This window comes from Drosophila tropicalis, unplaced genomic scaffold (genome assembly GCF_018151085.1).
Source record: "Drosophila tropicalis isolate 14030-0801.00 unplaced genomic scaffold, ASM1815108v1 contig_845, whole genome shotgun sequence".
Lineage (NCBI taxonomy): Eukaryota > Metazoa > Arthropoda > Insecta > Diptera > Drosophilidae > Drosophila > Drosophila tropicalis.
In genome coordinates, this window is record NW_027173338.1 from 7,012,732 (window position 1) to 7,037,345 (window position 24,614).

At 34.7% G+C, this 24,614-nt stretch overlaps 1 protein-coding gene and 2 long non-coding RNA genes across 3 annotated transcripts in view; 2 read left to right on the forward strand and 1 right to left on the reverse strand.

The window, feature by feature from the left end:
- Ddr (discoidin domain-containing receptor 2) overlaps positions 1-24,614 on the forward strand; it is a 169,526-nt gene that overhangs the window by 47,682 nt on the left and 97,230 nt on the right. Inside the window, exon 4 of the mRNA XM_068294642.1 lies at positions 11,253-11,358. Coding sequence (XP_068150743.1) covers positions 11,253-11,358 — 106 coding nt within the window. The remainder of the gene's footprint in view (positions 1-11,252; positions 11,359-24,614) is intronic.
- LOC137580558 (uncharacterized) lies at positions 18,896-19,384 on the reverse strand. Its single transcript, XR_011033018.1, has 2 exons — positions 19,185-19,384; positions 18,896-19,123 (listed from the first exon to the last, which is right to left on the reverse strand). It is a non-coding gene; the product is annotated as an uncharacterized lncRNA (long non-coding RNA).
- LOC137580559 (uncharacterized) lies at positions 23,494-24,257 on the forward strand. The gene is made up of 3 exons (XR_011033019.1): positions 23,494-23,740; positions 23,799-23,885; positions 23,941-24,257. It is a non-coding gene; the product is annotated as an uncharacterized lncRNA (long non-coding RNA).

The following is a 24,614-nucleotide window of genomic DNA, read 5'->3' on the forward strand; positions in this document are numbered from 1 at the left end:
TTCCCGATGAGGTAGGTCTCGTTTATGAAAATGAATGATTCTATTCACGATCTTTATTGACTCTCAAGGCAATCGAATATTTGGCAATTTCAACTATTTATGCCACATTCGTTTTATTTTATAATATTTATATGTATATTTAAAGAATTTTGAACATTTACTTAATATTTATGCATTTAAAGTCGAGGCATTTTGTTTTATTTTTCGCGAATTTTCTCTTTATTTTACGTTTTGGTGTTTCTCGACAAAAATTCCAATTTCATTTGCTTTGCAAATAAATTTGTTTTTTTAATTTTTTCTGTTTTTCTTGCTTTTTGTTGTTATTATTATACACATCAAATTTTTAGCATTATTAAAATCCGAAACGACAAAATCAACATTCTTCACATTAAATATTCATTTATAGCATTTGCGCATATTTTGTATACAATTCATACCCACAACAACAACAACAGCAGCAACAAAAATATTTCACAATATTTCTGTATAGGTCTTTGACCATTCCACACCTTGATCCTGGTATCCTGCCCCCTCGTCACATTCATGTTTCGCTATCAATTGGAGAAAAAATACCGTATGTTCAGTTCCCATGACATCAAAATTTATGCATTTTTATTTCGATAACCGAGAGAAGGAGAGGGAGAGAGATCCCAAACGACAAATGCAAAAGAAAAAGGTACAAAGAATTAAATTGGAAAATATTTTGTGCACATGTAACAAAGCCAATTGCCAAGTTTAGTATGTAAAATGGTTAACAAAAAAAAAAAAAAAAAAAAACAAGAAAGGTATAAATAAAATGTTATTTAGTTATGCCTGAATGGTCAAGATAGCAAAGCCAGATGAGATGAGCCAGGTGGGGTGTGGGATGTCCCTGCCCTCGCGATGCAACAGTGGGTAGACATAAGCGGTCATAAATTCTCTCAATTGCACTAAATACTCAAGCAAACTCTGGCTGCATGTCGAGTCCACATATGTGCATTTGCATATAGCAATCAACATGAAAATCAATCAACCACAATAGGGGAGACTAAGGTCCTCGATCCCTGCATTAGGATTTAACTTCCTCTCAAGTGTTTTCCAATACAATGCAAAACCGTAACTAATAACAGTAGAAGTTGAAGGAAACCAACGTAACCCGTGAGTAAACTGGTCCGGTTCCGTTCCCGGCACGCATTCAGCCACAACCAATTACAGAAATTTACGCAAAGCGCCAGGATGCGACGACGACGTCATTAATAAACATGAGGTTTAGGCCTAGACTTTCCCTTCCCACTTACCTCTCTCTCTCTCTCTCTTTCTATTGCTCTGTCTTACCAAGAAGGCGGTGCAAAAATGATGAAGGATTGCATGTGGTAGCGCGGTAATAGCGAGGCAAGGGGAATATCCAACCAAATCGAAGCCTCAGCGGCTCTTTTGATAGATGACTGCGTCTTCGGTCTTCGCTCTCAGTGCTCATTACCATTGCTGATTGGCCAAGTTGTGGCTCCCTGAGCTCACGTGTGTGTGTGGTCGCGTCCATCACACAGCTGGGCCAAGACTCACAGTTTGCCCTCTTCTTGCTGTAGTAGTAGTTGCTGTTGTTATTGGTATTCTTATTTTCTTATGCCATTCCGTCTCTGCTGAGCATAACAAATTATCTTGTTGTGGGCCTCTGGCTCGTTAGCGACCAACTTGTTTCCAAAGCAGTCAAGTAAAGGTAAACCCAATATTCACAAAAAATACAAAACAAAAAAATCAAAATTTGGATACTCTACCCCTCTAGTATCAATAGTTTTTTTCAGATTTATTGTTTTATTCAATGCGTAAAGTTGAAGCATTTAAGATATTATATAAAATCTTATCTTATTATCCTTAAAAAAAAAAAAAACCAATCAAAGTGGTCAATTTGTTAATTATTGTTTTAAGTTTAAAGACTTACACAAAATCAGGAATCACGAGTGATCCAAAACTAAGGAAATTTTCCCCTAAATTATGCAATTGAATTTTCCAAAATTTAATTATTAAAACTATGTATATCCTTTTTGTTTTGTATGTTTATCTTTAGCTTTAAGTTTATCCTCTTTGCAACCTTAAAACTTTGCATTTATTGACTCTTCATTCTTTCAATTTTGTCTTCCTTGGAACATTACACTTAATGGAAACATATTATATTTCGTTAATGTAAAATTAATCATTATCTTTAGTACGGAATTCTATTAGATTAAGTAATCAAATAAGAAATTGTATTCACTTTAAACTTTGCAGCTTACCAGTATTCGATTTTGTTTACAAACTTTCAAATACTGGACTCAAATATCAAATAAATAACTGAATATAGAGAGTTCTAAAATGTAGCTAGTTAAAAATTGATTAATAGAACAGAATGTTTATTCGAAATCATAAAAAAATACACCTAAGTACCACTAGGAAATTAGGAGAGAAATTATTAAAAATTGGTTTGCCTAAAAGAAGTATCCAATTGAGACTTATTTTCGTTTAGTATTTGAATTTTCATTATCAACTTGGTTGATGTTAAAGTTGGTATTAAGTTTAAGGATCTTCAAACACCTGTTCATCGATCAGTTTAGTGGCATAGCTAATATTGCCGTTTGAATGGTGAAGAGCATAACGAGGCCAGGTCAGTAGCAGGAAATGAATGAAGCTGAATGAAAAGCATGTTGGATGTTGGTCCGTCTGATTGTCTGTCCATTTGTCTATCTGTCAGTTGGTCGGTCGGTCGTTCGGTTGGTTGACTGGCCTGGTCGGTCTTATGGTTCAGCTGTTTATTCGAATATGCGAAATTTTCATATATATGTGAATACATGCTACATACATTTATTTATATTTTTGTTTCTGTTTCTGCGGCTGTGTATTTATTTAAATGCGTAAATATCTGCATGTCTGCCATATTTCATTTGACCGTAGGCGCGTTGAAATGTTGCTCGAATTGCTTACCCATAGTGAGGCAAAGAAGGAAAAAAAAATTACATCAACTTGCATACGAATACAATGCCAAAGCAGCAATATTTAAATTGATAATGTTAAAGCGCACTCAAGTTGGTGTAGTCGTAGTTGATGGTGGGGATCCATTCGTGTTTTAAACGTGTTGAAAACGTGGCCAATTGGCCCTATGGTCTCTCTGCGCCTTCCCTCCTCTGCTGCTCATGATAAATGGGCGACAGTTAACAATTCGAGGTCAAGTGATGTTATGGCTTGGAGTGTCTATTGGATTGGAAAGCGTTTAAAATGCAACTGCGTGGGCATGTGGCATGTGCTGGCTGACTTTGTGGAAAGAAAGGCTAGAGATACTTTATATGGCAGTTAAATTAAGTAGGTGTAATAGTTGCAGTTTGTAGTGGGTTCAAAGGAAAGAAAAAAGATAAATGCCCTAAAAAGATTATACTCGAGTGGTTAAAAATAAAATAAAAGTCATTTAGAAAGATTAAGTCAATGCAAACTATGTCCAAATGTGATTGATATTAGTGAAATTATTTAAATGCCATTAACTTTAATTTCCTTTTGAAAAAAAAAGATGAATTCAAGTTGGCGGAAAGCATTTCCACAACACTGTAAAAAAAATAGGCCAAATATCCAAACGTTGAAGTTCAAAGCAATGCAAAAATACCCAAAAGTATGTTTCTTAATCAAATTTGAAATCATTTTAACTTTTCCTTTAAAAAATGTCCTGAAAGAAAAAACACTCATTTAGTATGGAAAGGATATATGTATGTATGTAGATCTGTTGTAAAAATTCATTAATAGCTAATGCTTTCAAATATTTGAAATTATATATTATACTTTATATTTAAATTATTTTCTTTCTGCTTCTCAAAGTCAAAGTTAACCTTTTTTGAACTCACTCCCAATCTGGCGAAAGGTATGCAAAAATTGATTTTGATGTTTTCGACTACCAAGTGAATAACAAAAGATGCAAAGGGGCTGGAAAAAGTTGTTAAGTTTTTAAGTACTGAAACGTCACTAAAAGTCTCTAAGAATGTACTATTATTGTATTTTAGTTTAACTTAAAAAACATAAAAGATTTTTTTACTATTAATCCTTTTTAATGATCCTAAAAATGCTATTTCAATCATATAAATATTATATAGATATAAAATACTTATCAAGCAGCCATAGCAAGACATCGCAGTAGGTTCAAAAGTTGAAACAAAAATGCAATAAACTCTACTGAAATACAAGTCCCAATTTCGTATTATTATCTCTTGTCAATTGGGTAATTTCCATTTTAAAAACCTCTCTTAAATATATCCAATTCATATTTCATTCGCTGGCCATATTACATGTTAATCTGGGTATTTATGAAGCCAGTGATAAGCCCATCAAAGCGAACCCACGCAGAGATCGCTGTTAACGCACCCAAATGGCCAAATAGCAACAAATATACATAACTCTCTAAACCAATTTTCAAACTAATTGCATGGCGATACTACAATATGGCCAGACCTAATACTCTACGCTTTTACTTTCTTAACACAAAAATAATATATAACAAAAATCCCACACACACACCAAAGACCAAAAGAAAAAAACAAAATCGACTTTCAACACATGCGACGCATTCAAACCTGATATGGATTTGGTATTGGATATTTGTCTCCTGGCTGAAAAAAAACAGTGGCCCAACACGATAAACTAAACGCCAAAAAACGAAACCAGGCTAAAAATCCATGTAATTTGGTTCACAAAAAAACAAAAATATTTATGTAAAGTGCGATCCAAACCAACAGCAGCAGCAGCAGCTCTCCGGTGGCAATCAAAAGTAAATGCGACACTAAACTCCAAAGTCAAGAGAAGGGAGATGAGAGGAGTAGACGCAGCAGAAGCAGATAGAGTAGGTGGATGCAGGGGCAGTCATTCGAGGTGAGGCTATCGAGTAGTAGCGGCACTTAAGGCGTTCAGTCAACAACATCTTGTGGGGCATTCGTTGTTTTCTGTTTTTGGTTGTCAGATTGGAAACCTGAAATGCTGCGAAGAAGGCTTTAACGAAAGACATATGCTCTATCGGTATAACTGAACCTACTACTTGCTCATTCCAGAATGGTTTACCATTTATAGAGTATTATAGGTACACAAAAGTAATACAAATAAATAGTAAAACAAAACTTCTTTAGCACTATCAAGTAACCCAATACTACTCGGATGAGCAACTTGAATTCTTCTTCTGTCAAATTCAGTGGTCGAAAACTAATTCTTGGTCTTTACATATCTTTTCGAATTAGCTAAAATTAACAAAAATCTTGATGAAGAACTGAATGGATGGAGTAAGTACCATTAGGACATAGAAGCAAAATTAACATCACAATCGTAATCTCGAAAATAAAGACCCAATCATTATCTTGTTAAAGAGTTTATAAGTTATTTTGTTAAAACTGCTTATGTTTCTGGATCAATTAACATGAACTTGAAGTAGATTAAGAAAGTCATTTTTCTCAATTACACCAAGCTTTATCCAAAACCTAATGTACATTCTTCCCAATTGGGTGAAGTCTTTCGACTTCAACTGACGGCTACTGTTGCCCACATTTGCACTGAAAGGCAACATAGTTTTTCGTTTTAAATCGCTGCCTAACTATAAAAAACATGACGTTTAGTTTTTGCTAGATAGAGCTTGGATTTTTAGCGATAGATCGAAAGATTGTTTTTTATATAAATTGCATTTTTCACATGGTACCCAGCACAGGAATGAACTTAAGCTGGGACATGGTATTTGGGAGCCTTCAGGGTGCAGCTGTAAGGCAAGTTTGGTCGATTCGATTGCTGAAGCCTGATAAGATTCGACAAGCGACACATCGGACATGTCGATTTAAAGGAAAAGGAGAAAAAAAAAATTAAATAACAATTAATAGCTTTGGCACCCACAAGCCAAAAAGTGCAGCAGATTTCGCATGGTCGGGCGATAAATTAAAAGTAAAACAAAAGGAACAAAAAACCAAGTAACAACAAATAAACATGAAAAGATGTGGAAAAGTCTTGTGTGCCCAGTCTCTTTGTATCTCTCTCGCTCACTCTCTCTCTCTCTGCATCTCTGGTGATAAGTTGACGGCGATTAGAGGGAGAGACTCGTCGCCTGTCTGTTGGTACATGGCACTACACTCCGGCGATTTATGTTGGCGGCGATAGAGCGTAAAAGTGAATGTTCAAAATGTGGTGACATGCATTTAAGATACTCTTGGTTATAAATTATGTTAATTTATGACCATCTCACTCTTTTTGTTTCTTTCGTTTTTGTCTCGAATGCAAGTATTTGGATCTCTATCTATATCTATCGATGTTTAATGTGGCGTGTTCGCTTTTTGTCACGACAGCGAACCATGAGCGAGAGCCTTTTTTCACAGCTGTTTTGATCCGCTGGTCAACTTCCGTTTGAAATTGAAATCCAATTAAAAGTGTGTGCATAACTTCATTTAACAACAGATTCTCAAGCTCACTTTCAGCCTCATCGAAGCATGTCCGGCAAAGTTCCTGAAAGAGGCCCATAATCATAATAATAATAATACAGCATGCCTTGTTGCTTTCTGTTCTTTATGAGCCATAGAGTATGGGAAAATGAGTTAAAGTGAGAAAGTAAGAGAAAGAGAGAGACAGGGAGAGATACGCATCATTAGGCAAGTTTCTCAAGCGTTTGCTTCCCTTTTTTCCCGTTTCGGTGTGTTTTCGCGCGAATTCGCAAAACAAAACTTTTCACTAGCGGCAAAACAAAAAGTCCTCGTTTCATACTGAACATAATGAACAAATGTGGTGGCAAATCGATTAAGGTATACTCTTTGAAAATTACAAAATATAAATCTGTATGAATTTTATGAATTTCATTTGAAAGATGCCAAACGGAACCAAAGGCTAGGAAGAGAAAGACTAGTAAGAGATTATGCAACAGGAATCTAAAAGAATTCAAAGAGTTAATCCATCTTTCTGTTGTCATTTGCTAAATAATTAGTGGTTTAAATTAATAAATAACTCCATTCACTATGCCGAGTTCTATTATTAATGGATTATTTTTGACAAAAACAGAAAATATTTTTTTGTAATATCCAAAACGAATTAAGCTTTAGTACTTCAAAAGGACTTTTCAAAATATTTCAAATTTTTATTTTAAAGCATTTAAAAACATTTATCGGAATATGTTCTTGTTATATATTTCTTACATTCATATTTAGAATTCCAGCGGATAGAATTATTTTAAATCAGATCAATAGAATTTGAGCTCGATCCGGATGGTCAAAAATGCTAAAAGTAGTTCTTTAGTCATTATATATTATAACAATTTGTTTTGGATGCAAATTTTATATCAATTAATTATAAAAAGTTTTAGGTAATGAAAAGATGATGTAAAAAATGTTTATACATAAATACATACATACATAAGTAGCACAAATGAAATTCTACAATTGGATATACTGAAAATATGAGATAATGAAGATATATGGCTTAGATCGTTAGCCAGCAAAACATATAATTTTACAAATTTTGATTACCTCCATTTTTCACTCGTAAAATACATACTCTCATTCTGTACACCAAACGTGTGTATGTATATATGCTGAATAGTTGGCCAACATTTTCCAATATCATTGTACATGCAAACAGATATAACTATATATAGCTCTCTCTTTCCCTCTCTCGCTCTAGTTTGTTTATTCCTTCTCCATCTCTGTCTTTGAGAGTGTATCTCATATGTTTGCTAGCAATATGCTGCTCTGGCTTATGCGTGGCTCTAGAGCGAAACATTTTCACATTTCCCATTTGCCCTCGCATCTTACTATAGCCATCCTTTTGCCCTGCATTGAACTGTAAAATTGTGAAATTTTCAATTTCATAAAGTTGCGCGGTGTTTTCGTTTGTTTTTACACCAAAAACGAAGGGGATTCATGTAAAGGGGGGTCGGTCGGAGGGAAAAGCAACCTAGAGCGAGCCGTCCAAGGAACTTTGAATTATGATTATCGTGAACGCGCAAACACACATATACACACACACACACTCACTTCTGGCACACATGAAACAAGAGCAAACTGCGGCGGACAGAACCCGGAGTATAGCCCGACCACGCACTCAAGTGCAGTTAATTAAATTTTGTGCAATTTATTTTGCGCAAAACTTTGCACAACAACAACAATAACATCAGCAGAAAATTTCCCGCCGTGCGTTGTTTACTTTTCACTTTGTAGTTTTGCATTTTGCCGTCAGAGTTTTGCAAAATATGTAGTTTCTTTTACCCCCCGCAATCTCTCCCCCAGTTCCCCAGCAACAACATTAAACTAGCCCTATCATCTCCCTCTAGGAGGCGGCGACTTCATCAACCCATCCTCTGCCATTGTTGATTTTGTAAATAAAACATAAATTTTACGAAATGCCGTGCTAAACAATTTCCAGACAATTGCCACTGATTTGGCACAGTTTTCATTTTCATTTCACTCTTCATAAACAATCATCACAATGGTTTTACATGCTGCTAACAAAATTTCTGCCGTGATGCCGGAAAAGAATTAGATTAGATAATAGTCTTAAAGCCAAAAGACGTTTTCATATGACTATAAAAATTGTAGTTTATTTTAGCGTATATCGAAATCTATATTTAGTGAATATGACACACTTTAAAGCTTTCAAGCTCAACTCGAATTTGATATAATTTGAAATTTATTTAACTATAGGACAAAAAGAAACCACAAATATTTGATCTTTTGAAAGCTTCTTGGCCAAATTGATGCATTGTTTCTTCTATTCGGTTTCCATTCACAACTCTGACAAAGTGTTTAATTATAATTATAAATATAATGATTCAAGGATCGAGATTATTGTTATATGATTATAAGATTGATGATATTGTCCTTGTCAGAACAACAAATTTTTGTTTAGTGTTTAGTTTTATTAAATATCAACATTTAGCAAACAAATTCATGGCCAAAACTGAGGCGAAGATCTTGTACCAGGAAAAAAGTCTTTTATTCTTAATAAAACGCCTTATCAACTTTTGGTATCCAGGGAATTCTGTAATATACTTTATAATACAAATGATTAGTTTATAATTATATGTATATTATATTCTGAGTTATTATTAAACTTTAGGCAGAGTCTAAGTACTATTACTCCTCTGAGAATGTTGTTCTTTTCAAAACTTCTTCAAACAAATGCTGCAACAATGAGTTTTCAACATTTTCATACTAATAAACTAAATTTTCCAGACTTAAGTCAATTATCATCCGTCAAGTTTATTGTTTGTTGTGTGTCCCTAATATAAGTCATTTTCTTTCTACACATTAAAAAAATATAGAAAAACTTAATGACTTCTAATGTAAATTGAAAAGAAAAGACTCTTCAAAAGGAAAGACTTATTTATTGAAAAGCTGGAGCGAAACAACTTAAGCGCCATCGATCAAAATAAGCGCAACAGTTTATAGTTTTTGCTATCCATTCGGTTTCTGGTTGTTTTGTCTTCATTTTTTTCAATAATTAAAAATAATTTATGAGCCGCAATATGTCATGGACGTAAATGTAAATCTTGGGGAATGGGTTACGCGGGGCGTGGCATGTCTTGAGAGGTCTCAGTTGAATGATTGCAACAATTTACTGCCAAAGTTTGCTTCGTCTTCTTTTCCTTCTTAGGGTTATTTTTTTTCGTTGTAGCTGCCTGTAGATAATTAAGCAATTGCGTTTTTTGGTCTAAATGAGTTTTCAGAACTGCAAAAATTGGTTGTTTGGTTAGTTTTGGCAGACAAGAAGGGGAAAATGAGGAAAAACGGTTTGGAGCATTGGGCACATGAATGTTTTGTAGTGAAAATTCCACTTGAACCGAGGGTTGTAGCAAAATTTATGTTCAAGCGCTTTATGGCCAAAACTTTTTAAGAGTTATGGGGCTAGAATGATAATATTGGAAAGTTTAGCGTTTACCTGGCTTACATTTATGATTTTGTGTAACAAATTTAAAGTTAACAATTGATATTGATTAATTGGCAATTTTCTATAATACTTACGCACTGGTTAAAGATTGAATGTTAATCTCTTTACCTTTTGTAAAATTAAAATAAAATATATCCATTATTTAAATACAAAACAAAATTATTCATGGAATTGCTACAAATAAGTGCTACAATTTAAACATAGTTATTCTAAAAATATAATTTGAGATGAAAGTAAATTAAAATACTTTGCAGAATAATCTTTGAACTTTGATCTTTTGACATTTAAAAGGTAAAAGCGTTTACTGATTATTTACTTAACAAGTTTACAAACTACCCACGAGCACTGAAAGCACTTGCCAACCAGCAAAATAAAAGAGAACTGAACTTGAGATCTTGGTTTTTTTTTTTATGTAGGAGATGAAGAGGAAGACCTGCTTGTAAAATGAAACTACAATGGTCTTTACAACACAAGTAGATGAGAGAGATGAGCCCAAGTATCCATATCTGCAGATGGCGCGATAAGGCCCAAAAGACAAGTATGTCTGAGATTCTGGGGGGATGGGAATGGAAATGGGAGTCTGTGTGACCTTTGTCTAGTTTTCCCTTTGGTCCATGCTCAGTTGGCTTTGACTTATGGTGCTTAAGCACTGACTGATTGCATCTAATTATTCACTGAATGATAATATTGTTGATATTTGTGGAAGCAAGCAAGCAAGCACGAAGATGATGACGATGATGATGGGTAGGGGAAATTGAGTCGGATTTGGGGGGGTCTGGAATTGGGGCCGATGATGACGATGATGATAATGATAATGGCCATGTCTCAACGACCTATTCATGACCCTTTCGCGGTCTTCTTGGCCTCAAGTGGAATTTCATTTGCCAGCTGCTGCTGCCGTTCAACAAAAAGCAAAGAGATGAGATAATTGCGCTTTTCCCATGCATTCTCAACAGATTGATGGCAAATGGAAATTGAGTTGGTGAAATGTATCTCTTTCTTTTTTGTATGTTTTGGGTTTTCTCGACTCTTTTGTTTTCTTCTTAATTAATTTATGCCTCACCATTTGACAGGTGAGGAATTCTCTTATTTGATTTGTTTTAATTTCGGTTTTTGGATTTGAGCTTTTATTTTGACCCTCACACCCTTTTGTTTAGCAATAGGCGAAATATATCATTTTAATTATGGGTTATTTTTTATACAGACAGATGGAGGCGGAAAATGCATAAATTACATCAAATGTATGAAAAATCTAGTTAAGGAAAAGATTAATGCATCTCACATAATGGCCATTTCATAATCATATATGAAATATACAAATATTTTTGTGTATATTGATTTGAATTTCTTTGTTTTTATTCCAGGAACTTGTAAACAAGCCTTGGGCATGGAATCTGGCGCTATAGCTGACTTTCAAATCACAGCCAGTTCGGCACATGATATGGGCAATGTGGGTCCCCAGCATGCCAGGTGAGTTACTTATGTTGTATATCAAGTCAAGTGGAAAATATTCAGGTCTACGGTTCACCCTATTCATATCAATTGAATCATAATTAAGATACATAGTTAAAATTGCGATTGGGCAATTAAAGTCCAAATACATTTCTATTTCAAAGTAATTTGGGATTCATCATAGTATATATTGTATTTCAAAATATATATATCTGATGGCGAGATTGGACTAGACTGCCGACTTATCTATGGATAACTTAATCTATTGCTCTGAAAGATTGTGCCCTTGATTTTCTAGTTATCGAAATATTTCGGAAATATTTTTGGTATCTTCCATATATGATTCTAAACGAAAGTTAAACAATTTTCTTTTTATTGCATACTTTCCATGGAAATGATACCAAAAAGTTGTATTTTTATGGCTTGTTTTGCTTCCGGCTAACGAAAACTTTTAGCCAAGTTGTTTTCCTTGTTGGTTGTCGTTTGTTTTGTGGACACATTGTGAAAATTATTTTAGTGCCCCATAAAAAAAAAAAAAAACCCCCCGAAATGAGTGAGAGACACCAGAAAAGAGAAATGTTTATATGTGGACTTTATTATGTATGTATATGGACACATTATATATTCATGATCCTTGGCCCTCATCTCTGTTTGGATTTTGTTATTTTTTGTGTTTTTGTCTAAATAATTACCAAAGCCACATTCCTGAAATTGTCCGCGAAATTTTTTGATATGCATATGAGTGTGTGTTCGTGAGTGTGTGTGTGTGTGCCGGTGTAAGTGTGGGTGTGTATTTGCGTGGGCGAAGATAAAACGGGAAATGTTATGACCCCCACTTCAACGCTCGGAGAGCTTCTTTTGCCTCATTTTTTTTGTGAGGCAAATAAATGTCAGCAAAATATAATGTGGCCATAAGTTGTATCATTATTTTCAATGTGACTCTGTAAATTTGCATATGTTGCTGTTGTTGCTGATGTTGCTAATGTTGTTCTCGTTGCTGTTGTTGTTGTTGTTGATGTATTTTAATTTATGTCATTTGTGTGTTTGCCTTGTTTCTGGTCACAAATGACATAAAGGCATTTAAACACGCCATAAAATAATTCATAATAATAATTTTCATGTACACAAAAACACACACACACACACATACACACAGGACATACGAATCTTTTATATAGTAATGTAAGCTTGTCTTTCCCTTCCGTCTCTCTCTTCATAACCCCTCACCTATGTCATCATCATCATCAACGATATAAAGTCAGTTTTTATGGTAGATTTAATGGATGTTTGTTGTTTATCATTTCAAGTTAACCATCAAATGACACGTGTGTAATTTAGGATTCAAATACACATACATACATACATACATATGTATATACATATGTACCTATCTTCCCACTGACTGGTAAAATGTCAAAAGAAATACGTTTATATAATATGAAACAAAAGTTATAGAATATTGACCACTTAAAAAGATGTTACAGAACAAAGTGATCCACCTTAAACCAAATTCGAAGATTAAATTCTATTGCATCCTAAACACTTAATCAATTGAAATGTTACTCGGATTGAAGCTAAAAGTACTTACAAAACTAACTTACTTAATTCTTAATATTTAAGCTTACTCACTAAATACTTAATCTTTGATCCCTAATTGATAATTGTTAATTCACTTTTCTATAAAAAAAAAGTTATACATCTTTTTGAATGATGTTCAAGTCTGGAGCTTAAACATTTGAACTACTGTCGATACATGATTAAAGTTAGATAGTGTACAATTAGAATTAATAAACTTATTATGCTGCATGTGATATAAGTAGTCCCTTATAAAACTGACAACGAGCCAAATTAAAATTCTATTCTTATTATGTCTATTAATATAGGTATATATATACATACATATCATGTAATAATCAAACTAGTCAACATCTTTATATGAAAAACTGGAATTCTAAAAAAACCTAATATTCTTTTAAATTAAACTTAAACGCTAATATTTTATCTCTCTATATCCACTGAAATTTATATATTCTCCTTAAAATACTTAATATTTTCCTTTTGTATTTTACTACCCTACTTCATCGTAGTTCAGACATTACCTTTTGGTTTTTTTTTTCAATTTAAATGCATTCCGTTTTGATGGCTTTCGTGATTTCATTCATATTCTCTCATTTAAAGATAAATGACCCCCAATATAAGGTCATTCTAAATCAAGATGAGAAGGGTGGAAATGGTAACAGGATGTGGGGGAACCCAGACAAGAAGTAAAAATGTAACAAAAAAAAAAAACACAAAAATGGGCAACAAAAATATTGATTATAATGTCAATGTCGCATGGAGTCGGAGTTTCGGGTATGGTGGAGTCAATGTTGGTGGAACGGAAATGAAGTAAAGGATGATACAGGGAGAGGGAGGAAGGGCAAAGCGCATAAAAATAAAAGAAAAGCAATAAAATTATGCAAAGTCAACAGAAAAACGACCACGACCATGCCAAGGGACAACAACGACGACAAGAGAAACGTTGGTGCCCTGGTACGTGTTGACGTCGAGCCACCCAATGGCAGCGAAATCCAATCCCAATTTAACCCAATCCAAAAACTCCAGCCATGGCTCCGGTGAGCAAAACAAATGTTTGGTAGTAAAAATGTCACACATGGCGTTTTGCATGTGGCGTTGGCTTGGTATGGCAAGCAGTCAAATTGGGCCGGCATGGGGACACGGGACACGAGGTAAGGCACACGTATGTATGTATGTGTGGGTGGAAATGTGCGTGCCCGAGCCTAATGATGCCCCGTGAGAGAAGGAGAGCAAGATGGAAATGGAATGGATGGGGGCCCACATACAGTTTTACGTTAAACATGCGCCAAAGTCATATGAATTTTATTACAAAATGAAAAGGTTTTTCCTTTCCACTCTCTCTTCCATTTCAACCACAAATCTTCTGCTTATGTTGGCAACGTGAAATGAGCATTTCGTAGAGAGACTTACGAAAGGGTTAAAGCCTTAAAATGTTGAATTTAAAGAGTCTAGTTTGGTTGTGCTGGCCAATGTGGTTTCCTTTTTCATTTTAAGATTTATAGCATGCTTTTAGGCCACTTGGCAAAACTTACCGCCAAGTCGAAACTTATTACCGTAGCCTAGTTTTCTTTTTCTTCTAGGTTTTTGTTCTTTTTTTTTTTCATATACATATATTTTTATATTTTCTTGGCCAAAGTAAGCAGTAACAACAAAAACAAAGGCCAAATTATGCCATAGGCATTCTTTATGAGCCTTACGTGACCAAAAACTCTTTGCCTAATTTTAGTGTAGTTTAGTTTGGGTTTTGTTGTTTTTTTTTTTTTTTTTCAACTTGTTTTTTCTCAGGCAATAAAGTTGGCAAGGTGGGAAATGACAATGTGCAAGACGATTCATTCATCCATCCATCCATCCATCCGTTCACGACCCGCAACATGGAAAGTCCATATTCATGCGTGAATTTTGATGGATGGTTGTCTAATGAAAATATGCGATCCGCTATAGCCTTCTCTCACTCTCTCCCTTACAGTCTCTATTACTCTTGCTCTGTCATTCTCACGCATCAGAGAACTTCAGACGGTACGCGTATGTGTTTGGCATAAATTTTTGACAGTTGAGTTATTTTCGACAGGCGCCAGGGACTACCACTCCATTCCGTTTGCCTTATGCGCCTAAATGTAGGCTACACATAAATTGTGTGGTTCGTTTTTTTTTTCTTCCTTTTCGTATTTTATTTCTTTCACTTCTTTGGCTTTTTTCATCGTCAGTTAGTTTCATTTTGCCTTTGAAGGAGAGCGAGAAATTGCTTGGTCTTAATAATTGGCAGCAATTTCAGTAAAGTGAATTTTGGTATCATACTTGAATTCAGTAAATTATGCTTCAGGCAACTGAAGGAAAGTACATTATATATTCAAAAGGGTGGGGCAAATCTTAAACAGTTTTATTAACCCAGGAGAGTTGCTTTTATTGACTGTTTCTTTCTCGAGACAACTACAATTCCTTAACGTAAAATATCTTAAAATTTAATTATACTGTTCATTTGATCAACTATTTATTAGGATGTGCAAAGTAACCATTTTTGGATGGGTTAACGAAAAACGTTTTGACATTTGAAAGTTTATCTGAAGTACCTACTTATAATGGCCCAAGTAACTGATCAGTAAGTTAGAAACTTTGATTAATAATATTGCAGATGGGGTGAATTTTTTAATATGACCTACTTTATCATTTATAATAAATAATAAAAAATGATAAAAGTAATTCCCTCTGACTAAATGCATGTTTAATGACTCTCTATAGACTTTAACTTCAAAAGTATTTTTAAAGCTTTTCTGTAAGTCTTGTGCTACAATTTTTAAACATTTTCTTATGTATGTATGTACACACACATACAATTCCATATATGTATGTATAGACATTCAAACATTTTCCTTTAGTGATTATCGAACTTTGACCCCCAAATAGAAAAACTCTTAAGCCAGTTGCCAATCTCTCGACGATCATTCAGCCAAGCGTCACTGATTAATAAAGTTAAATGACTTATAAGTCCATTAAACAAAACTTCTTCATTCTAGCGTAAAGTACAAATACCGAAAAGAAATTAGCGTAGATCCGGCAAAAGGGACACAGGGAAAGAGAAGAAAAAAAAAAACGCAAAAAGAAAAACGAAAAATAAAACTTTTGCACGTCTGCAACTGATTGAAATACACATAAGAAACGAGAAACAATTGCAAACATTTTCGCTCAATACACTTACCAGGCCAAAAGGCAATACGAATTGGTGGGATCAAAAGGACCCAAGAGCGGTATGAGCGGCATCTACTAAAATCTGATGGCAGCTTAACATGCAATAAGCAGAAATCAATTGACCCATTTGGTTTATGTACTGGAAAACAAAGTCCAATAGAACTCCCTTTCTCTCCCTCTATGTTTCTGTCCAAATGCCAAACTGGAAATGTTCAATAGAAATAGTACAATAAAGAGAGACAGAAAGTTCACATTGCCATTGTTTTCGCATTATATTGACAACATAAAATCAGAGTCGAAATCACTATCCACTGTAACTTATAGATGTGAGAATTGTTAAAGCTGCTGCATTTCATATGCCCAGATGCACAAAACTGGCTAAACCAAAGTTCCAAACAGAGAAGCAAAACCATGGAAAACTTTTACAACGTTTTGCCATCAATAGAAAATTCGTTTATGCTAAGGACGGTAGTCGAACGAGACACAGAAAGAGAGAGTGAGAGGAAACGGCAAAGGGACGAGGTCAAAGTCAATGTGAATATGACCAAATGTCAATGTCGGCACAAGATAATGTCTATGTCAGCCAGACCATCACATCCGTGGCTTAGATTGGGGAGGATTGAGATTTTTGAAGGGAAGGAAATGTCGGCTTGGGCCAACGGTGCGTATGAGTCAAAATGACTCCATTCCATTGTAGTTGTTCTTGTACTTGAGCCAGATTTTGTGGGACGATATTAAGATTATTGAAATTATTATTATAATTGTACTGTTATAAATATGACAACCGAATTTTATTAAAAACTGAATTAAAGTTCAAGTTAAAACTTAGTCGCCCTTCTTAGTTAACGTTTTTTCCATTGAAGCCTTTTTATCACTGCTGTATGTACATATACATATAAACGTACATATATATTTTCATAATAATATTTCTTGGAATTTTTGCCTGTCTGCATTTGGTTTATGTTCATGAACCTGGAATTTTTCGCTCACGTTGCCTGTTGGCGCATACATCCACATACTGTTCTTATATATGTATGTATGTATGTATGTATATGTGTATAAGTGAATATGTATGTATATATATAAAATATAATGAAAATAACCTACAGTGTGCGTTTTTAATAAATGAAATTAATAAAACATGTTGTCGTTGCGTACCAGAGAAAAAGCTTTCCATAGTTGTCCTTGCTGGCATTCTGTATCCTCTGCTCTTTGCTCATATCACTCCCTCTCGCCACTCGACTGGTGTCTCTGAATTATTAAATAAAGTCGAGCAAGTTTCGTTTGATTAAATTAAGTGAAGCAGAAATGCGTAAAGCGAGAAAGGAAGATTTAAATTGCCGTTGAACCCAAATCAATGCCAAGCATTGAAAAATTGTTGGAAACCAAGAAAACCATTCAATAAGATGTTATAAATAATTCAATAACGACAAAAAAAAAGGAAAAAAAAGAAACTGTAGAAATTTATGTTTCAAGTTCAAGACGAGTCGAGGGTAATCAATGTAAGAGAAATGCCAAACCGTTATCACACCGAATACTTATTCGTTTCCTTTTCTCGCTCTCTCTTTCTCTCTCTCTGTATGTGTCTTGGCCTTAAATCATAAAAATTGACTCATTTGTAACATAAAAAGCACATTAACACATTAGGCGAGGCATTTGTTTGTGAGTGGGGGAGGATTGAATAAAGTCGGTGTGTTGGGTGGAGAAACTGTTGACAGCTGAAGCGAAACAAAATCGAAAACTGGCCTGAATTCGTAACGAAATTCCCAGAGCCAAAACAGAACTAGCAGCAATCACAAGAAATGATACAGATACATACACACAGACACACACACATTCACATATACGAAGATATAGATACAATGCCCCTCCGCCCCCAAAACACACACGCACAACAGTTAGAGCATAGAGAAAGAAAAGGCAGCAGAGAGCAATCAATTGAATCGGGCCGACATTAAGGCGCGCCGAAAAACCAAATCAAACATTAATGCAATAAAATGGAAAACGCGTTAACGAACAATTGCTTCAGTGGCCAAAACAAAAACCTGGCATCTGCCGCCTGGCTGACTAAGCGCACAATCCCATCCTATCCCCATCTATTCCCTATGCCTATCCCGTTCTAAGGCCTAAAAGTAGACTACGAAACTGTCTAAGTGAGCGACAGCCTCAGACAAGAAGAGAGTTGAGCTAGCAACCACAATGGTAAATGCTAGGTGGGACTTTGCTAAGTGGGCGAACATGTATCCAGTGTTGGAGTTGGAGCTGGCGTTGCCTTTGGTGGAGTTCGAATTGGATTTTTTTTTTTTTTCGCCGAGAATGATGTGGGAGGCGGGGGCTGGATTTGTGTGCGAGGGCTTAACAACTTGGGGGGCTGACTTTAACAGCTAACAAATACAACGCCTAATGCGGCAATTAAGGGGTAAAAGGAGCAACAAGGAAAGCGAAATTTCAGAATACAATTGGTACCAAAAAAAAAAAGGTGTTTCCCACCCTCATTGTGTGGTCGGGAATTATTGTATACATCTATGCAGATTACAAGACATGAAGGCGGATATAGATACATTTATTTTAACTAAGTGTTTTCTAATGGCATTCAAAAATGTATTAAAGTGTAGAACTAAAACAAGCATGTTTGCTTTTAAAATTTTACTTTCCTAACCAGGACTATTTCTTTTCCACTAGAGATTCCCAAATTACTTTAAGGGCATAAGTTCGGTTAGGGCTTTTAAAAAGGTTTTTTTTGACGTCATAGATTCGTCTTTTTAAATGCTTATTAAAAAAAAACAATCTCTCATTAGTCAGTATAAAATAGAAGTTTATTCAAACAATGAGATTCCCAACTCTACTGTTTTTTTCTGCGATTTCTATAGTGACATGCCATTGGCGCCTTACCAAGAATATTTAAGTTGCACAGCAGACTTATTTACTCCATAAGTAAATTACCTCAGTGCCGACAAAGAATATAGTAAGAATGCCCTTTTATTGGCCAGTGTTCAACACAGATCGCAATAAATGTACATATCTGAAATAAATTGATTGTTAAACTGATGATTAATCTTATAACATATTTTTCTCATATCTACCTTACTACATTCTTTTTAAATGAAATGACTTCTCATGGCTAGGTGGTACAGATCTAGCTATGAAATACCATAATTCATATGGATCTTAATAAGTCGACACTGGGGAAGATTTACATACTGTTAAAGGGCTCTAGGCATGCCCTTTAAGAGCACTATCCCTATGATCGATTCAATATTATGTGAAGAAGGTGATTTATAAACTGGTTACAAACGAAAAAATATTATTTTGCTTCAGTTTAAATACAAATTTAAATAAGGAAATAATTATCGACTTGTCATGCTTAGTTTTTTACGCTACGGCAATGTTTTAATTAATTTTCACACATTCTTTTCAATTTAAAGTAAATTTTTCCAATGATATACCCATATCGCCGATCTGGCTTGTAAAATTTGATTTAAAAAAGCGTTAACTGATAAAAATATGACCCATAACTGCGACTAAATATTTCAATATATCAATATTAATTTCAAGATATGTTTTAGGAATGCAATTACTATTCGCATTGGAATAAAATTATAATGATATAACTTTATATTACCAAATCACCAATCTATCAATTGCATAAGAAGATATTTGCCAATACTTTTAATATAAAATGTCTTCCCATCTTGTTCATCGATCCAATCATCGATGAATTTTACAATTAACTAAACAAAATGATATTTTCTCATTTATTAAACAAATATCGGGTTTAACCTTCTTTGTAGAAAACTTAATTGAAATCTCTCACTAAAACATTTGAAATTCTCAGACTTCACTGCAAATTGTTCTGTTAAAAATATTTCCAATAGGCTTAAAAAGTGTTTTAATTGAACAAATCTTTGTTCAAATGGAATACCCATTAAAATTCGTTAATCCCCCCATTCAATCAATAGAAATCATAGGAAGTATATGTGAATATAGCATCTATGGTTGCTTGACTTTCACGTAAATAAAAGAACCCCTTTTCCAGTTGTAATTCAGTAGAAACTAAAGTTTCAAACTGCAACTTGTTGTTATAGTAATATATACATAATTCTATAGATGCACCTGCAGCTGGCCAAATAAGCATTATAAGCCATTGGTGGTAACCCCCGAAAAAGTCAAACATTAATCTTGGCCAAACAAAAATAGAAGACAAGAAGCTGTAACTGTTTATATGCCTTTACTTGGATGCCTATGCCAGTTGAGCCTCCGGCTCCAAGTCTCCTTTGTGTGTGTGTGTGTCTTTAAGTAAGTAGCAAATGCAGTGAAAACGTTTTGGGTAAACACAAACCCGATGCGTAGGCAAATAGCCTAGGGGCTACAAGCAACATCTAGACAAAAGCAGACCACCAGTCTCACAGACCATACCCAGAAACTCTAGTCAATTGAGTTGTTGGTTATTCGGCCAGTTATTCAGTTGCCCATGCGCAGACCCAGAGTCTCTCAGACGCTGTCAATGTGCGCCCGTCTCGAGTCTGGCCTGTGTTTGCCTTTCAATTACCTTGGCCAAACATTTCCATGGTATTTGCTTTGGGTATTTAAATTTAACTAGCCGACAACAAGACCTACTACCTTCCCCCAGTCGAACAGTCAGTCAGCCTTCCTGACGGCTACCTGTAGCTAGCTGCCTACTTCTGGTTACGCATGCGCGCCCGACAATTTGCTGCCTGAAAGCGCTTCAATTGTATTTACTGACGGTTTTGGGGAATGCCAATGGGAATGGGAATGGAAATGAAAATGGGAATGGTATGTGCATCTCACTATTTGTTTACTCTGTTGTCAAATGCGGCACTTTAATAAGCATTGCGAAATATTCCACTGACACCACGATGACCCAAAAAATGTCTTAACATGTAACTAAAATAAAAATTAAGAATAAAACTGTTTAAAAACAGTTTAAATTACACTAATGTATTGGTATTTTCAATTGTAGTTTTGATATGAATAATTTAAGCCATGATTGTAATTCTAGAAAATAACACAACATATCCACTTCGTGATCTTTAAGAATGAATTCGGTATTATTTATTTCAAAATTTATCAAATGGTTACTAAGAATTTTTTAATAATTGTTTACGTCATTTATGCCCTTCTTTGTTTTCCTTTAACTTGTTTTAAATTTTCATTTTTCCTATGAAGTGACTTTAAGCAAAGAGAAAAAAATGAGAATACAAGAAGAAATAACTAAAATTTATGCACATGTTGTGCCGCTTTATGACAATGACCGACGGGTCGACGAGTGAATATCTCTCAGATACATATACATATGTATGTATGTATGTACATACGTACATTCTTGTATCTGGCACGTAACCCATATTAGAGGCAAGGAGCATATCCTGCATAGCAGGGCCAAAACGAGTCAGCCCTGGCACCTTTCATATTACTTGGTCGCTCGCATGAAGCCGAGCACAAAGCATAATGGCTTTTGTGTTATGCTTTTATGATTGAAGTCAAAAACAACAACAACAACAGCAACAGCGCAAATACGTAAAGAAAGGCAAATGGAAAAAAACACATGGATAAAAGAAGCTGAAAGAAGAGAAGAAAAAGTGTCCTCAACCCTTTGCACACGTCACAAATTGCAAGCGGAACAACAAACTCACCCACACAAAAACACATGGTGTGCGTGTGCAAAAGTGGTTGTATGTGTGTGTCATTGTTGTTGTTTTTTCTTATCGATTTTTCTTCTGGCAAAAAAGGATGTGGGTGAATGTGGCCATAAAACGCTAATGGTCGACATCGACCCAAAACGTCTTTTCTCTCCAAACAGCAGAAGCTGACGTTGGCTTTCCCTTCCATCTCTACCTCAAAGTTTCCCTTCGCCAACCTCTCTTCCTCCACACAGTGTCTTCTTAGCCTCTGTCGCCATTTTGCTTTTCATATTTTTCCATTGAACTTTAAGCCGACATCTTTGTTGTTCGTTTTGTTGTTGTTGTTGGTGTTGTTCCTAAGCCTTAGCCCGCCATTTTTATTGTCATCTTTTCCGCTGCTGTCGCTCTGCGTGTTTGCCTCTTTTTTTTTCTTTTGCTCTCCCGCTTTTCATGCAATTTCCACTTGACACAATGGCACACAAAATGCAAAAATTCTTTTTCTTTTTTTTTCTTCGTTTCGTCCTTTTGCTTTTCTCTTAGTTTGCTGCTGTTGTTGTCCTCACTCCAAAGTGTTGCCGGCTTGCATTTGTCTTGTCTCATCTTTTATACTCTACCACAAGTGGGCATAATCAATTTGTTGAAAAATTGGTTCCAAATAGCTGGTTTCGAGGAATGCTTTGGTCTATAGCTTCTTGGGATTTCAACAATCACCACATCAATTTTGATTTTCATGACTATTTTCTGTTTATTAATATTTTGACATATAATTACAAGTTTCTAACTAGTAAGTCTTTTCATTATTTCATGAAATCTTTCAATCGATTAACGTGTCAAAACCATTCTGAAACGAGACAAGCGGGAACATTTTATTGATAATTGTTTTCCTTCTTTCAAGATATAGATTATAGCTTACCTTCTACCTAGTAATTCTAGGATACTAAATGAAATTCAATTTTTTATAAAGCGGTTTTATAAATGATTTTAGTTAGTGTATTAAATCTTCATTATAACTTGGGTGAAACTTGCTTGATTTTTTATATTTGTTGAAGCTGAAACTTGTCCTCTCTGCATGTCATTTTCCATTTGCTTTTTCTTTCTATTTTGCTGTTACTTTTCTTTTTGTTTTTGGCAGCTGTTTTCAAGCTTGCTGTTTTCCTTTCCATTGCAAGTCGGCTTTTCCTCTGCGGTTTTCTTATTCCATTTTTTTTTTTTTTTGTTTTGTTATTGTTCTTGCGTCTTCTTCTGCTAGTAGTCTTCTATGGCACTTTCTTAAGTCATTATTGTCAGGGCGCAATAACTGTGACAAAGTCATCTTTTTGTGACAACGATGGGCGCCGAGGAGCGAAGAAGAATGGAATTGAGTAAAGGCGCTGCGCCAAGATGTTCCCTTTTTCCCTTGTTGTATGTTATTGTTTGGGTGATGGGAAGGAGTTGATATAAGAGGCACGAGGGTTGCGCGTGACTTTTGTTTTAATGGTTTGTCATATATTTTTGAAATTGTTGACTTTGTTAGCTGACGGCAGGGAAACGTTGGAGCCCCACTTTTAGAGTAACTAGGTGACTGGTGCCAAAGGACATATGTATGTACATAGAAGGCTTTTTCTATTTGCAGTCATGTAAATTATATCGGAAAAAGTAGTCCAAGGAACCAAATGTAAAAATATCTGATTAGTAGTCTTTGAAAAAGAGAAAGTGAGTTGATTTATATGAATTCAAGGTCGATCAAGTTTTCACTTGTATTTCAATCGCTTAAGTATTCGGCAGTTACACATTTTCATTATCCACAAAAGATATTTATATCTGTGTAATTTTGTTTTTTAAAAACAACCAAAATGTTGCCTCTTGATACTCGTATAAAAATGTCACCATATTGCTATAAATGGCAATCGGCTTGTTGGGTGGTTTTGCAATTTAGTGAACCAAAAATATGGATTCTGGCCATTGTTGTCATATTAATGTCAATTGCATCAATGCGTTTGCTAAGAAAATATAGAAAAGTAAGTAATTAATAAATCTAATGAAGAAAATTCGTAATGCTAAGTTTTCCAATTAAAGTTAAATGAAATCGCCAGAAAAGTGATGATTGATTTGGCCAATGTCAATGGAATTGTTCACGATATTGATGAGTATAAAAATGGATATGTAATAAAAGGTATTTTTTATTTGTTACCACATGGCTAACTGGTTTCCTTTGCAGTTGAGAAATCTGAATGAAATTGCTAGTGTCAAGAACAAAACTGAACAAAAAACCAAGGATCAGCAAGAATCTCCTGTTCAGCAAACAGCACCACCTCGTAATCTCTTTCAGCAACCAAAAAGGTTGCCCATGTGGAAATTATAATGGAAATGGCAGCAAATGATTTAAGCAAATTGAATTAGTGAATTACGATAAATTTTATTTTGTTCGTTGTAGTAGTTAACAAATATTTCGGAAAAACAAATTTGAGTTTTACAGCGAATAACTTTCTATTTTGAAATAAATTTGGAAATTAATTTGATCTGGCTATATTGTAATCTGTGCGTATTTATTCCATCAAAACTTTTATTTAGAGCTTTTGACTTTCATTTTCACATACATATAAAACACTTCTACCTAAGGAAACTTTTTTGTGCATACCCTTCTTAAAATCTTTTCAATTTTGGCCAACTTTTGAAACTTTTTCCCCCTTTATGATAAATACAATCATTATATTTTTATTTTAGCTTTTAAATTAAACATTGAGAATATATTAATCCGAGTGGATGCTGAAATTTGACATAACAATCGATTTAAGTTCTACATCCTGTTTCTTATACTTCTTCCTTAGGCATGAAGGTTTTGTATTTATCCAATAGCATCGTGTCCAAAAGATGACATTTAACATTATGGAG